The sequence below is a fragment of the Schistocerca nitens genome, chromosome 6 (genome assembly GCF_023898315.1).
Source record: "Schistocerca nitens isolate TAMUIC-IGC-003100 chromosome 6, iqSchNite1.1, whole genome shotgun sequence".
Classification (NCBI taxonomy): domain Eukaryota; kingdom Metazoa; phylum Arthropoda; class Insecta; order Orthoptera; family Acrididae; genus Schistocerca; species Schistocerca nitens.
This window is the reverse complement of record NC_064619.1, coordinates 658,779,964-658,795,801: the sequence shown is the minus strand read 5'-3', so window position 1 is coordinate 658,795,801 and position 15,838 is coordinate 658,779,964. Positions and strand designations below refer to the sequence as shown.

At 38.2% G+C, this 15,838-nt stretch overlaps 1 protein-coding gene across 3 annotated transcripts in view; it reads right to left on the bottom strand.

Moving 5' to 3' along the window:
• The window catches only part of LOC126263747 (uncharacterized), a 65,010-nt gene that overhangs the window by 35,403 nt on the left and 13,769 nt on the right, over positions 1-15,838 (bottom strand). For all 3 annotated transcript variants that reach the window (XM_049960930.1, XM_049960932.1, XM_049960931.1), the window contains exons 3-4: positions 11,649-11,780; positions 1,388-1,457 (exon numbers count right to left, since the gene is read on the bottom strand). In XM_049960930.1, coding sequence (XP_049816887.1) covers positions 1,388-1,457; positions 11,649-11,780 — 202 coding nt within the window. The remainder of the gene's footprint in view (positions 1-1,387; positions 1,458-11,648; positions 11,781-15,838) is intronic.

The following is a 15,838-nucleotide window of genomic DNA, read 5'->3' as shown; positions in this document are numbered from 1 at the left end:
AGCACAGGAAAGGAATTCGTGGCGGGCCGCATCAAACCAGTCGGTAGACTGATGACAAAAAAAAATGTTTTGGAGCCAGTAGCTCCTTCTTCCAGCATAAAGGTTGAAGGGTGGGATAGAGGGGTGAAGGAGGAGGATTGGAGAGTTTTAGGAAAAAGGGACAGAGCTCAGAAAAGTCACCCAGAACCAAGGGTCAGGTGATATTTACCAGATGGGATGAGAAAGGTCTTTCCTTCTCATCCCAGGGTTCTGATTGACTTTTCCAAACTTGCCCCTTCTTCTAAACCTCTCCCATCCTCTTCCTTCACCCTCTATGTTACCCTTCAACCTTCCTGCCGGAAGGCCGAAAGCTTGCATACCTAAAACCTTTTTGTAGCGAATAAGGTAAGTTACATTATGCAGCTCACAATAACTATCCAATTTCACAACAGTCTGGTATGATACATTACAGCACTGGATGCAGCCCTTGCAGCTCATCACTTATCTTATGGATATTGGGGATGGAAGATTCAAATACAATCAATTTGTTAATTGGATTTGTTGCAGTGTGATTTTGATCTGAAACCTAATAACAACTAGATAAACTTTAAAGTGTGATTTATCTTCTAAACTTTCCTTCCTCTGCCTCCTTTCAATTTAACTTTGCCTGCCTCTTCACTTAGGTTTGCTCCATTATTTTATTTTATTTCATTTTGTAAATATACATGTAACACACACACACACACACACACACACACACACACACACACACACACACACACATATTTTGTTTGTTTGTCATTACTTTTCGTTGACGGTCTATTTCATTCAAGCTTAGCTCTTACCTGTCACATGCTGAGCAACTACAGTTAATTACTAATAGAATTTTGGACTTTGAAATTTGGTTGTAAGAAATTCCTGCAGGTTCCTCCCTACTCTGATGAAAGAAAGAGAGAAAATTCTGAAAGACATGGACATGTGTTTTAAATCTGTTTACCTGCCTGCCCTGGCCCTGTTCCACCTGCTTCTCTTTCCATGTCCATAAATTTGATGCTTCTGTTCTGTTACAAATGTTGTTAAATTAATTGTTAATAGAGCAGCAAGAGAATTACTGTAGGGTAATTACAGCACAACAAAGCTCACCACATCTGGTGGCTGCACAAAGGTTTAGAAAACAACTTACCTTTGAACAACAGCATGCTTTACTGTAATGTAAATCAGACAAACCTAAGACACAAAATTTGTTCTCTAAGTCTTAAACATTGAGGTAATTTTGCATGGTAGTTCAAACAAGGGAACCACAATTGGTTTTGTATAAAATATTTAGATAGATTAAACAATAGCTTGTGAGATGTGGCACAATAAGATGAGAATTTTAAGTTTAATTATATGTAAGTGAGGCACTCACCTGAAGGTGCTCTTACTGCAGGTGAGACATTCTGCTTGCCATTTTTCATACTAGCCAGTTCTGATTGTGCCTGAAACATTTCATGTCATTGGAATTAAGAACAAAGGAGTAAATTAGAAAAACAGAGGATGTGCTCGGAAGGAAAGTAGTGTGTCCATTACACCCTAAAAAAGCAAATACTAAATAAGTTTTAGTTGTTTAGCCCAGTATGGATTATATTTAATAGAAAGAAATGATCGTTTCCCATCTTGAGGAACCTGGTGTAAAAAGTTCAAGTCCTAGCAGCAAAAACGAAAAACCAAAAACATTCCTCTGTCTGAAATGAGAGGAAAAAAGTGTGTGATGGAGGAGGAATGTGAAAGAGGAGGAAAGAAACTGAATTAAAACAAATACACTATAGGTAAAAAATTTTTTTGATCACCTACCACAACATTGGATTTGTGGTTAAAACAGGGATTTTGTTTTCAATATCCCATCATCATATCCCTGCCCTGATAATAAAATAAGTATAACAATGTAAAGAACAAACATCTCTGTTGGGTATCTGACTGGTTGGTCACAGAGACGGGCACTGACAAGTATCCACAACAACACTGCTGTGCCTTTACCTATGACAGTTTCATTAGAATTGGCTTCATTCCTTCATCTGTCTGTGTAGCAATCAGTTCACATTAGTTTAAAGTATGCTGTGTGCATCTAGCAGTGTGTTTGTATACCTGATCAGGTTCATAAACATATTACCTCCTAACAGAATGCAAGCAGCAGACTAAAAGTGAAAAACATGCTGTAATTGTAGCTATGCATCAGGACAGCTATTCTAGTACGACAATAGCAACAAATATTGCTGTAGTCCAATCTACAGTTGTGTATACATAGCAATGGTCCAAGCAAACTGGAGCCAATGCAAGTACTTCGTCATCTGGAAGACCCTGAGTAACATCATGCAGGCCATATTAGTTCATAAGTACAGAGTAAATGTCAAAGAATTCACACTGCACCTGAAATTCACAAGGAAGTAAATAGTATGCGAGCAGCTCCAATCTCTGTCTCAACAGTGGAATTCTGTCTACATCAACAAGGTTTAAAAAACCTTTATTATGTAAACAAAATAAGGTGAATAGACAAAACACCCTAAAAACTGGAACATGCAGCAGTTGTCCAAGGAGTTATTCATGGATGACTACATCTGAAGTATTTGGAAGCCATCATTGAATGTTTGTTCATCGACTTCGTGGAGAACCTATGAAAAGTCAGTATTTGACACCAAGGGTGAAGTATGGTGGAGTTTTAGTCACGGTGTGGGGTGTTTTGTGGGTGATAAAGTGGGTGATCTAGTGGGACTTAATGGAAAATTTAAGAAGGAAGGGTATCACAGGATACTGATCAACAGCGCGGTTCCATCTGGCAAGAAATTACTTAGTCATGGGTTTGTTCTGCAGTAGGAAAATGATCCAAAACGTGCTTCTTAATTGTTCAGAGGGTATGTGAATAGAAGAGAGAAATGTGGGGAACTGAAGAATATGACTTGGTCAAGACAGTCGCCTGACTCAAATCCCACTGAACTCTTATTGAGTGAACTTGACGTGGAGATCAGAAATCTGAGGTTATCTAATGTTCAAGATCTATGCAATAATTTATAGATATGTTGTACTGCAATATGTGAAAAACCACTACTAAATCTTATCTCTGGAATGCAAAGTGTTTGTGCAGCTGTTCTGAAGATAAAAGATGGATACTGTGAAGAGGCCAAAATATAAACCATACTGTATTTTACTTAATGATAGACACACAAAATATTTATTTTGTTGGTCTATTTAGTTTGTACAATTTTGTTTGGACACTGAAATAAAGTTTTTATCATGAAAGATCAAAAACTATTGACCAGCAGTGTAAATATAAATAAAGGGTCACTGTTCATTGGAAAACATTCCTTGAGTGGCAATGATCTGTTATGACTGAGTCTATTTCTCTCTTATAGAATGCTTACATTGGTGGAAAACTAACCACAAGCACTTTCAAAAGGTAGCCCATACAAAAGTTATTTGACAACTGTTTTTGCATCAACTGCAGAGCTTACAGGGCAATGAATTAGGCCTTCAGCTTTTCCACGTGGTATAGTGATTAATACATTAGACTCTAGTCAGGTTCAAACCCCTTTTCATCCACACCTGTTCAGGTCTTGACAATTTTCCCAGAGCAGGACTGGTTCTTTCTGCAGGGTCATAGCCACCTCCTGCTGCTCTATCTTAAATTACCTATATCTTAAATATCATACGTCTCCTCCACTATGAATTATAAGAAAATCATTATGACCAAATTAAGTAAAATTAGTACTTGTAGGCTACATCATTTGTTGGTTGAAACCTTAATGCACATGAAGTGAGTCATGGAGATACAAGCACTGTCAGATACTCTTAACATGTCAGCTTGTAGCATTACTCACAAAATATATAGAGATATATAAATATCTCAGATACGGTGTGTTTTGCAAAGGCTGCAGTCATAAAAGATAGATGTGGATGGTTTGTCTAAAAAGTAAATCATTTCAAGTGTAAAAGCAGAGCTATTGTCAGAGGTGCATTAATGACTGACAAAACCAAAAGAAAAAGGGATTTTCCTGTGATGCAGTGAGACTTGTGCAAGATAAAATGGGAAAAAGTCATAGAAACTCTGTCATTACTGACTTAACAACAGGGCCTCACCTTACAAGCAATGAGAGAAAAGGGAGTGCATAACAGTGTCTTGTGAAAAAACTCTTGTTGATTTGGCTCCCAGCTGAAGGTTACAGTGACATACTGTCAATGGTGCAAGAGGAAGAACTGATTGAGGCCTAGGAGTGCAAACACCACAGGAACCCAGTGGAGTAAACTTTACAAAAAAAAAAAAAAGTCCAATATTATTTTGGAATCCACCTGCACCTCTTTACAAGCTGTAAAGTCTGCTATAAGAAAGTACAACATCAGGTGGTAAACTGGAATAGAAATTGACCAACCACTGTTACACAGTGCACTGGAATCTAGATGAGATATTTGTCTTCTTTGTCCACACAGCAGGAGGATGATATCCTCTCATTGTCTGACCTGAGTAACCAACCCCTCCTTTCTATAGCTCAAATAAAATAAGGGACATAAAAATTGCAAAAGTCTGGAAAATTGCTTCTGCTTTAAAGTGATTCTATTGGCAGTATGTGAAATTTTGCCTCTTGAAGGTAGTATTCCTCAGCTGTTATATCACCTTATAATTTAATAGTTTTCCTCAATTTAATTTTCTTATAGCATATTCAGAATCCAATGCTTCAAGGGGAGGTTTACTTTCTTTTGGTTCAAAAAATTTATTTTTTTTTAAATTGCATTTTTGGATCCATAAAAGTGTTTAGAATCCACCCCTGAAACGGTGTTTCCAAATACGGAATGGAAATGTTTCATTTGCGGTTGAACGAAAAAATGGACCTGCCTGAAATCGGCCTTTTTCACGCACCAGTTTTTTTTCGGGAATTTCGACTTTGTAACCGTGAACAATTATTCTACGTGCTTGCCCTTGACTAAAGCTGAAAAAGTGATCAAGGAGCTTATGATGTACTACGGCTTGGAAATCCGACAGCATTCCAATTTGGTGGAACAGATGAAGAAGGCAATTTGGGCAATGTATTTCTGCAAGTGTTCGACGGATGACCACTCGCAACACCAAAATTGTCCAGCTGGGGAAACTAGTTGGTGCAAGTGGCGCATTGCAGAGGCTACTGGACATCTGGACGAATATCAACATGACCAGCTGCTCTCCAAAGAAGTTCAAAAAGTGATTCATCCGATCTACAAGGCCCTTTTGGAGGACGAGTTATCGTACCAGTGCTTATGAGGAAACACACAAAATTCAAATGAAAGTTTGGAAGTTAGCCCCCAAGCATTTGTATTCTGATGCGAAGACTGTGGATATCGCAACTTTCCTGGCAGTGAGCACCTTAAACCAAGAGTATTCGGCAATTCTAAAGACCATGACAATGATGGACGTCATCCTGGGACTATTCGAAGCAGTTCGCCAAGCATTCGGACAATCATGGGATTCAAGGAGCCGAATACCGCTTGTCACAGGCCATACGAGCGGTTCTGGAGTAGTACAGGTTGGCTCAGATCAAGCAGAATGCCCTCTGTGAGGAAGAGGAAGGACTAGTTTATGGACCCGGAATAGCAGATTTAATGCAAGTTGCATAATATTGCATTTATATGTAATCAAAATTCCAAAAGCGTTTCTCTCGAATTGACTTTTTTTTATCGCACGGTAGGATAACTTCAAATCTACTGAACCGATTGGCATGATTCTTGCTTTCCGACAAAGCTAACTAAATTGTCTAGGAGTTGTACAACTTTTATTCCGATCCATGAGCTATAAATATTTTTCCTTGGCCGACAAAGTCAAAAAATCGATGACAAAATCCTTTTTTCTTTTTTTTTTTTCAAATGGCCGCCATTTTGTTTCTTATGGTCCAAATAACTTAAGTGAGGTACAACTCCTAAACAATCTTATATACTTCACTAACGTCAACTCAATTTTGATTTCAGACGAGCCGGCTGACCTGTGACATACCACGTGAGGTGGTCTACATCTAAATTTTGTTTCATTCCGACGACACTTCTGCCTCTGCTCTTTGACATTTCCAGTCAAAAAAAGTCCAGTTTGTAGAGGAAATATCAATAAACATTTTGACCAAATTTGACACTGATACCTATAACACATCCCGAGAAAAAAAATTCTCAAAGAACGTGCTTTTTTCAGGCCAAATATAGTAAACCTCCCCTTAATACACGATATCTGCTTATGATATTGCTAGAAACAAAAATCACAGAATACAGGTCCCTCTTTTTAGAGTAAAGGAATGAAACACAGAATTATGCACAGGTTTTCCTTTCAGCCAGTTAACACAGATAATTATCACAGCAGCCAGCTAGTATGACGAACATCACCTGCTCCATTCAGAATGCTGGCCACTCAGACAACCCTAAAATGCTATTTCAGGTCACAAATAATACTGTGTGGCTGCTCAGCATTACTTACAATTTGATTATTGATTATCTAACAAGATAATGTCAAAGGGGATATTGATTCAATGCCTTCATTATCTTATTACTTAGTATGTGCTGTAAAATCTCAAAATGTTCTGGAGTATTTTGGAACGGTTTTATTCCAGATCCATATACCAGTGTGTGTGTGTGTGTGTGTGTGTGTGTGACCATGAGTGCGCGTGCTTGAAGCTTATGGGGGCTCAACCCTTACACCCATTAAAAGAAATTAATGTGGATAAAACAGCGAAAATGTTAACATACAGGCTAAGATAACAAAGAAATACTAAAATGTGCTATACAGGAGATTAAAACACAAGTAAAATGACAGAGGAGTTAAAAGCAAAGCACAGGGAAATGTGAGTGGCTGATCACAAAAAAAGGGAAGAAGAAGACATGGATGAGCCAGTTGCCCTATTAACACATTAAACCATCTACTGGGAACAAATGGGCGGATCTAGCAGCCCTGGATATGTGTTGTGATCCTCAGCTCTTTTAAGTATTCCATCACCCCTGCATCCAATCACCTTATTGTTGAGGCCTGGTACGCAGCAGAAATACACCTCTTTCACCAGCCATCGTAGGTGGAAGAGGTCATCCTGGATTATTTTATCTGCTAGGCACAAACATTGGAGAGAGTGAAGGGCATTAAGAGAATCTGAACAGACAAGAAATTTAGTTCTGGAAGAATGTAAGAACGTCTCACCTGCTCCAGGGTCCACAAGATTGCATACAATCACACTGGGCCTCTGCAGTATCCAGGGTGATAGCAGGTTAAAACCCTGGATTGGGGGTTGTATTTGCTCCACACCAAGTGACTCGAGTACATGCTGACGCAGATTCTAAATAGCATTGTGGCTCATGGATGGTTGGAGAAAAGGCTTTCAGAGTTGGATGAGCAACAATCTGGAATGCGGGTGAAGTTGGAGCTGCGAGGTACTTATATGCCTGACCCATTATGAGCAGCTGCTGCCAGACAGTGAGTGGCAGTTCCCCGGCTTCAGCACTGAGACTGGGTATGGGATGGGACTGGTCTGATAAGCACCCATGGCCAGACAAATCCCCTCATGGAGGACACGGTCAAATCATCTTTAAATAAGAAGTCTTTCTTGATCCACACACTGAGCAACCATAGTCCAGCCGAGAACTCACGAAAGCCATATAAAACTAAAGCAGACGTGCACTGCCATTCTCCCCAAGACCTGTGGCTAAGACACTTTAAAATATTCAGCACCTTCAGTGTGATACCTTTCAGACGTATTAGATGTGGCAACCACGGCATTTGGAATAAAAAAATGAGGCCCTGAAACCTCACTGAGTCTCTAAAATGTAGAATGGTGTCCCTCATACTCAAGACAGCTAAATTAAAAACACATTGAGAACAATTAAAATGAATGAATACATGCGCGCGCTCGCCAAAGAGTGGTGAACCCCCAGGTGGAAGACCAGTGATGAGTCTTGTTTTTGTAGAAGAATGGACAACCACATTTTTTTGTTAATACAAGGAATAAAGCAGTGTAGTCACTGCCTCATGAAACGATAGCTGTATTTAAGGAGTAGGAATAAACAGTGTATTTATTGTTTCATGAAACAACAGCTGTATTTGAGGGGTGCAATTTGAAACAACATTATAAAACAAAACTTGGCAAATTTGGCAGCAAAGTTTCCAAGGAAGAACTCAAAATAAAAGCAGCTGAGTGCATGAAAATTCTGAAAAAACAAAAAAACAAAACAAAAAAATAATAATTTATAATAAATCAACACTTCAAAGTGTTACAATGGAAGAAATTTTCATGATAGCCTATAACCTTGACAAAAATAACAAGCTTTTTCAAATATCGACTTTATTAATCAGCGTTTGGCAGAGTATATGACAAGCATGCTATGTCCTGATGTTAGAATCAATATTGAAAGCATTTCCCTGTTAAGAACGTCCATAGTGCAGTGCACTGACTCAGTTATTGATGACCTCACTGAACATTGAATAACTGAAATTTTTGTCATCACAGAGTAAGTACTTGGCCTAGAATGAATGAGAGAGAGAACCGTTGGGTCAGGAATTTTTTGAGTGTGCTGAGAATTGTGTGGAGAAAAATGGCATGTCTTAGAACAAAATGGAAACCATTACAACAAAATGGTTCAAATGGCTCTGAGCACTATGGGACTCAACTGCTGTGGTCATAAGTCCCCTAGAACTTAGAACTACTTAAACCTAACTAACCTAAGGACAGCACACAACACCCAGCCATCACGAGGCAGAGAAAATCCCTGACCCCACCGGGAATCGAACCCGGGAACCCGGGCGTGGGAAGCGAGAATGCTACCGCACGACCACGAGATGCGGGCACCATTACAACAGATAGGGAGAGAGCTTTCAGGGGGAAGAATGTAGGTGTGGTAAGCTTTAAAAGAAGTCACAAGCACAGGCACAGACAGTGGTACATTGTCTTTTCATTGCATTTTGCGCAAAGAGATTCTATGTAGACCTCCGCTGGACTTAAACATGAGGAAAAAGAAGGAATTTGTGACAGCAGTGTGAGGAGACTGAGCATGGACAATGTAATAGAATGAAATCCTCTTATTTCTGGACATGAAGGAAATGTCTCGTGTTTGTCTCACAAAAATAGGATGTGAGGGGGTGACAAAATTTCCAATTTGTGCCATAAATGGCAGCTAGCCCTAAATGTGGAAAAATTTAAGTTAATGCAGATGAGTCAGAAGATCAAACCTTACATGTTTGGAGACATTATTGGTAGTGTCCTGCTTGACACAGTCAAATCGTTTAATTTTCTGGGCGTAACGTTGCAAAGTGATACGAGATAGAATCAGCATGTGAGGACTGTGTTAGGGCAGGTGAATGTCGACTTCATTTTATTGGGAGAATTTTATGAAAAAGTGGTTCACCTGTAAAGGAAACCATGTATAGGACACTGGTGCAACCTATTCCTGAGTACTACTCCAGTATTTTGGGATCCATACCAGGTGGGATTGCAGGAAAACAATGAAGCAATCCAGAGGCAGGCTGCTAGATTTGTTACCCGAAGGTTTGAACAACACACAAGTGTTACAGATGCTTTGGGAACTCTAAAGGGAATCCCTGGAGGCAGGGCGACATACTTTTCAAGTAACACTATTGAGAAAATTTAGGGAACCGGCATTTGAAGCTGACTGCCAAACAATTCTACTACCGCCAACATACATTGCCCATAAGGACCACGAAATAAGATACGAAAGATTAGGGCTCATACAAAGGCGTACACACAGTTGTTTTTCCCTTGCTCTATTTGCGACTGGAACAGGAAAGGAAATGACAAATAGCGGTACAGGGTCCCCCTCCGCCATGCACTGTATGGTGGCTTGCAGGTTACTGATGTAGATAATATTCTCAGCTGACACATTTGATGAACCCAATGTGACATTGTAGGATAAGAAGTTGTTTGTACATGAAAAGTAGAATATGTAAAATCATTCAAAGCAAAACTAGGTCTATTTCCAGGCTAGCAGGTGAAGGTAATTTTTCCATTTCCCTTTACTATAGAAACAAAAAGTGCCTAAAAGTGTTTCTGCTATAATTAGGGACCATCTGCACAATCTGGAGGAAGTTTCAGGACTTTAAGAAAATTGAACCTCAATTCAATTTGGTCTCTAATCCCACCACTGATGATATTACTGCAGCACCTGACGAGCTGCGGCTGCAAATTTTTGACATATAAACAACTCACACTGTGAAAGAAATATTTAATGCTGAGAATTTTACAAATATTTGCTGAAAAATTCCATATACAAAGAAATAAGTTAGGAAAATGGCTACATTTGTGTCTACATTCAATAGAATCTAAGTCTTTCTTGCTTGAAGATCAATGAGAGTAATATAAATGCTCTTTGACAGACATTAACATATGGACTGTAATGAGAAATCTCATTAGGTAAGTGCACTCATGATTTATTTATTTTTTTTTCAAAAAAAAGGTAGAACAAGGTGATGAAATACATTTGCTTCATTAAACTAATTCTAAAATTAAATGTGATTGTAACTGTAGATGATATACTAAACTAAATAATATATTTCCACTATTTTATTTATATATACTCATTTTTTCATACAATTTATACCTTTTCTGATAAGCAAAGTTATCAAAAGAATGTCATCATTTTGAAAGGTATGGCCTTCCGCTAACCTCCAATTCCACAAAGTGGCCCCCAATCTGAAAAAATTGCTCATCCCCGCCCTATACTATTAATTTCACAATTTGCCTGATTATTCAATTGCTTCAAGTGAAAATGGAGAAAGACAATAACTTATTTGTAGCTTTTTGAGAAAGACAAGCACATGCAATAGATAAGAAAATTACACTAGCTTTGCCTGTTTGCTGGTGTAAGCATGCTTTATCTGGTGCTATTGGATGACAAAGACAAGTGCTGGCCTGTGGTAACAGCTTTTTGTGCAACTCATACAAATGGTGTGGGAAATATCATATTTCTCAGCTAGTTGGGATGGATACTGCCTATCTGAAAAAGCTCTGGCAAGGTTGCTAAAATGTTTGGATAACTCTGCTTTTACCAGTACAGGTGTGTTGTTCATGGGTGTCAAACCAGAAATGAATGGGCTTTCTGCCAATTGACAAGAGACTGCTATCAAAATGGTGGTGCTATTTGTGCTCAGTGCATTTGAAATGAATGGAAGTTGCATGGAACCATCCCAGGTGGGGACCATCCTACAAGAAAAAAATGTTGTCAAGTTGAGAATGCCCAAGGGAAATAGTTTTGGGTGTTGTTGCCAAGGTTTCAGAGGAATGAGCAGAGATTATTTTTATCAAGGGTCCAGATGATGAAATTATCAATGAATCTGAACCTTGCAAGTGATTAAATCCCAATGACATAAAACCCTGTTAGCCCCATCCTCGGCCATGATGAGAGGTAGTGCAGTAGTAGAGTAATTGGGAACTCCAAATAAAATGTGTGGAAGGGTGGGGGGTGGGGCTATTAAATCAAGCACAGTCAGTCTATTCCATAATCTCTTAATGTACAGCTCTGACTCAGAATTTCAGTATTACAAATTATAGTTTTATATAATTACCTACATTCACTATTTCTCCTCCATATTCAACAATGGTAGCTGGAAGTTAATGTTCAGTTGTCACTGTATTACACAATAAATTCATGTAAATATGCAAGAAATGTACATGAAAAGACACTGACATACTCACATTATCTAGCTGAGTACGCAGCTTTTTTACTTGTTGCTGTAAAGTTTCTAGTTCTTTTGTCACACGATTTTTATCAAGACGTAAGGAAGCCATTGTGCCATCTTTAGAAATATCCAATTTTTTAAGAGAATCCTGGAAAAGAATAAGTGCAGAGGCTATTCAGAGCAAAAAAGTATTTGTTATGCTGCATGCTACCTTACTCAATACAAACTATTTTATTTTGAACATGTAAACATTAACTGATATAATGCACTAAAAATATCTCTCTAACGAAAGGAAATTTATGAAAGGTCACACTTTTCAGTGAACAGACAACAGCAGGCCGATATGCAGTAGAATGATACACAAGCTAAAGGATACAATTTAAGTAAAATGCATTGGTAAATACCAGACAAATTTGTGTATAATCCTTTTGGGTAACTGTCATTAACAGCTTAGAACCAAAAAAGCCACCATTTCAAAGAACCTACAGCGGTATTAAACAGGGTGATAAGACCATCCAGAAGCAAATACTCCTATGCATCCAGTAAGAATTTCGTTCTCACATGACAACCAATGCTACTATTCTAGGTCATCAGTGAACTGTCCAAAGCCAGGAGGTGGAGGAGCTACTAAAGCAAAAGGTGGCAGGTAACTTGGGTTGAACAAATAAAGGAAAGAAAAAAAGAAGGAAGATTAGGGTTTAAGATGCTGTTAAAGACGAGGTCATTAGAGAGGACGAATGTATGGGTTACTGTTGTTCAAATGTCCCATTATAGTCCAGTTATCCTAAGATATTCATGCCAAAAAAGTTTCTAAAGGAAAGAAGGACCACTGCCAATTCACATTTAGTGGTTTCACAATGGTGGAAAGGGTTGGCTATTAAAGTAGAGGAACATTATGTTGGAACACAAGAACAAAGAAAGAGGGGGTTACTATTGGATGATGGTCCTCACAGCTGATACATATGGGGAGTCACACCCTCCCAGCCACCCTCATCACTGGAGGATTGGGTGGGAGGGTGAAGGACCTGTATGCAATCTTTAGAACCTCAAAGACAGTTTTAAGTGAAAATCGCAAATCAACAATCTGAAAGCAGCTGCAAACCCTCCGGACTTACCCTCATGTGGGGGGCCCATCTTCTGTACCTTACCTACAGATTCCTGTCATCATAAAAGAATAATATGTGAAACCAGATCCACTGCTTTGGCAGCTTCAGCTGACACCACAGGCAATAACAGTGTTTCTGTATGCAGGGCGAAGTGACGAAGTTGCAATCCCCCTGGGGAAATTCAGGGATAAGACCACTAAACAGCCAAGGACAGTTTTTATGTCTCTTTGTTTACCAAGAGAACCCATTTCCTGTTCCAACCCTCCTGAAGCAAAAGGTACAGTACCACCTGCAGCTGGGATCAAAGTAAACAAATGTCAACTGTTTTCCTCTTTGTAGTGTCATTTGCTAAACAGTCAACAAATTCATCCACACCTGTCCACAAGTCAGTGCAGTGATAAAAATTTAGTGTGGAGAACTGATCTTTTCAGTTAAATTATTGAAATGATGTTGCAGCCTTGGTTTTTATTCTTCTGGATGCCAATTTGACACACTGAGTTTCAGTTAGTGTGTGTCCATTTATTTCTAATATCTGCAAGTCATTTTCATTTATTTGGAGTTTCGTAATATGAGTTTTTGTAACACTGTGTTAAACTGTTTGTTGTGAACCAGTTGTCAGCCTTTTGCAATATTCTCATGGCTGTGTTTGGTACAGATATGTCTGTCCCCACAAACAAAGATCAGTTCTGTGTGCTAAATTTTTATCACTGCACTGACCTGAGGACAGGTTTGCTAACATACACTCAGTAACATCCCAGGCACAAACGTGATTCCATGTAACGTGGTCCAGATTTGGATATAACCCTGTTCGACCATCTCAGCGTTTCTTCAAATTTGTTGTGTACATTTGCTAAATGACCAAAGGCAAATTTACAAATTCCCAGTTCCAAAATTTTAATACTTTGTGTATAACAGCCACATTAGTGAATGGTGTGCAAATATCATGGTGACTTTTTGAAAATTTTAGCCATGTCTGAAGTGGTGATATTCAATAGATAATTGAATAAAACCATAAAACTTGGCAAGATACCTTAACAGTTTACATCGTGCACATTCTGTATGTTTTATGATATTTGGCTTTCTATTTTTACTCCGACTGCCATTAAAACTTGCCAATAAATTTTGTCGTGACAGAATTTCTCTTGAGTTGAGGTAACTTTATGACTTTCTGAAGTTGGTTTATAAACATCTTTTGTGACATTATCAATTAGCAGCTTCTTTATAGAACCTGTGAGTCATCATTTTTGGGTTCATAGTTTTCAACATAGATGTGCTGTTGTCCAAAAACATATTTGCTGCCACAGTAAATGACTTATGAACCCTTGTATCTCAGATCCATACTTGCTTTAACTACTGTTTCAAAGGGGTATCTTTTTGTCTACAAAATATCTATTTTGCTGCACACCTTTTCCTTGAAGCTTTAAATTTATCCAGCAAAGTTTCTTATGCAAATAATTAGTTTGTAGCATCAAAACAATAGATTTTTTAAAGTAGCTGTCACCCACAATACAATTAAAAGCTCACTTAGGTTCATGGTGGTTTTTGTCACCGACAGTTAGTAAATACCTGATATCTGCCTTACCAAGGGATCAGGCATGTCCAGCCATGGGTGGAGTACACCTTTTCCACATTCCGAAGTCTACTGGTGGATTGATTAATAAAGGTTCCCAAGTCTTGTATGTGTTTCTTAAACAGGTCTGAAAGTTTCTGGGTGAGTTAGCAGAATTTCCACAGCCTCATGTTTATATATCTTGGTGGTTCGCAAGCTGACAGTGATATTCATTACTGCTCCAGTGAGTTAAATTTTTCATCAACTTTAGTAACAGCTGGGTCTGTGAAATTGTATTGTAGACCCAATGTTATTGTAGATGGCACCAACAGATATGCAATAATGTGGTGCTCAGGGATCTAGCATGCATCTTTTCAGACTGGCCACGGGGCAATCTTGTGAGGTTACAAGAATACATGAAATTTATAAACGTATCATTCTCTTCAAATAAAATTTCACAAACATTACCAACCCATCAGGTTTTGCCTTACATGCACGCAACAAATTTTCCTGGTTGCAATGTTGAAACCATAAACTCTAAGGCTTCATCAGTTGGTTCTGATATTTCTGGAACAAGTGAAAAGAAGTAACCTGCACCCTTTTCACTTTAATTATTTTTAAATCAATTGGAATAATCTGGCGATTTTCTCTTGTTCCAGAAAATCTTGAGACCAAAGAAACCCTTTCTTCCTGAGAATCTCTGACTGATTCAGTTTGGACCTTCTCAAGAAAAATTAATTTAGTTTTATCCAAGTCTTGTTTACAGAATTTGTGTAAGTCTTATGCAGTAAGGATCTGATTTCCTTCCTTTGGTTGCTTGCTGTACACTAACACATGCAGCCAATCATTTCACTGTGCCTCCAACACCATCACATGCAAATTTTTCATGACTTGTTGCCAAATATACTGATGAAAAAAATTGCAACACCAAAAAATAATTAATATAGACTAGAGTAATAAAATTTTCGGAATATATTTGTCTATGTAACATTAATAATGTTGTACACAATTTAAATATTGGAAGCAGTTATGGACGCTTTTCTTTGTTGTTTAAAATTTTGAGTACCAGTATTCAATTCACTGTTGTTGCTTATGAATGTTAAATCTCTTGGTGTGTATGAATGTTAAAAACTGCTTCAGCAAAAGATTTAAGGACAGGACAATATATGAGTATTTGAAGCAAATTTTCTTTGCTGTCTTGCAATAAATAGTCTAAATTATACACAGGATTACTCTGGAATTTGTAAATTTGTTTTTAGCATGATTTATGTTGTGGAAAATAAGTCTGGCATTTTTAGTTGCAACTGGGCACTTGTGTTGCCTTTCAGGTGTGACGATAATTTATGGACTGTGAATGAAATAATAAATTTTATTGAAGCAGATCAAAACAGAACAATACAATCAGTTGGTATCATCCCTCCTTATGAAGCACAAGGGGTGATACTGATGAAGATTCCAATTTACCAGATGACAAAGTTCAAGAAAAAGTGTGTCATCTCCTTGCATGTATATTAAGAGCACAGGCACAACTTCAGTTTGAGCAAAATGAAC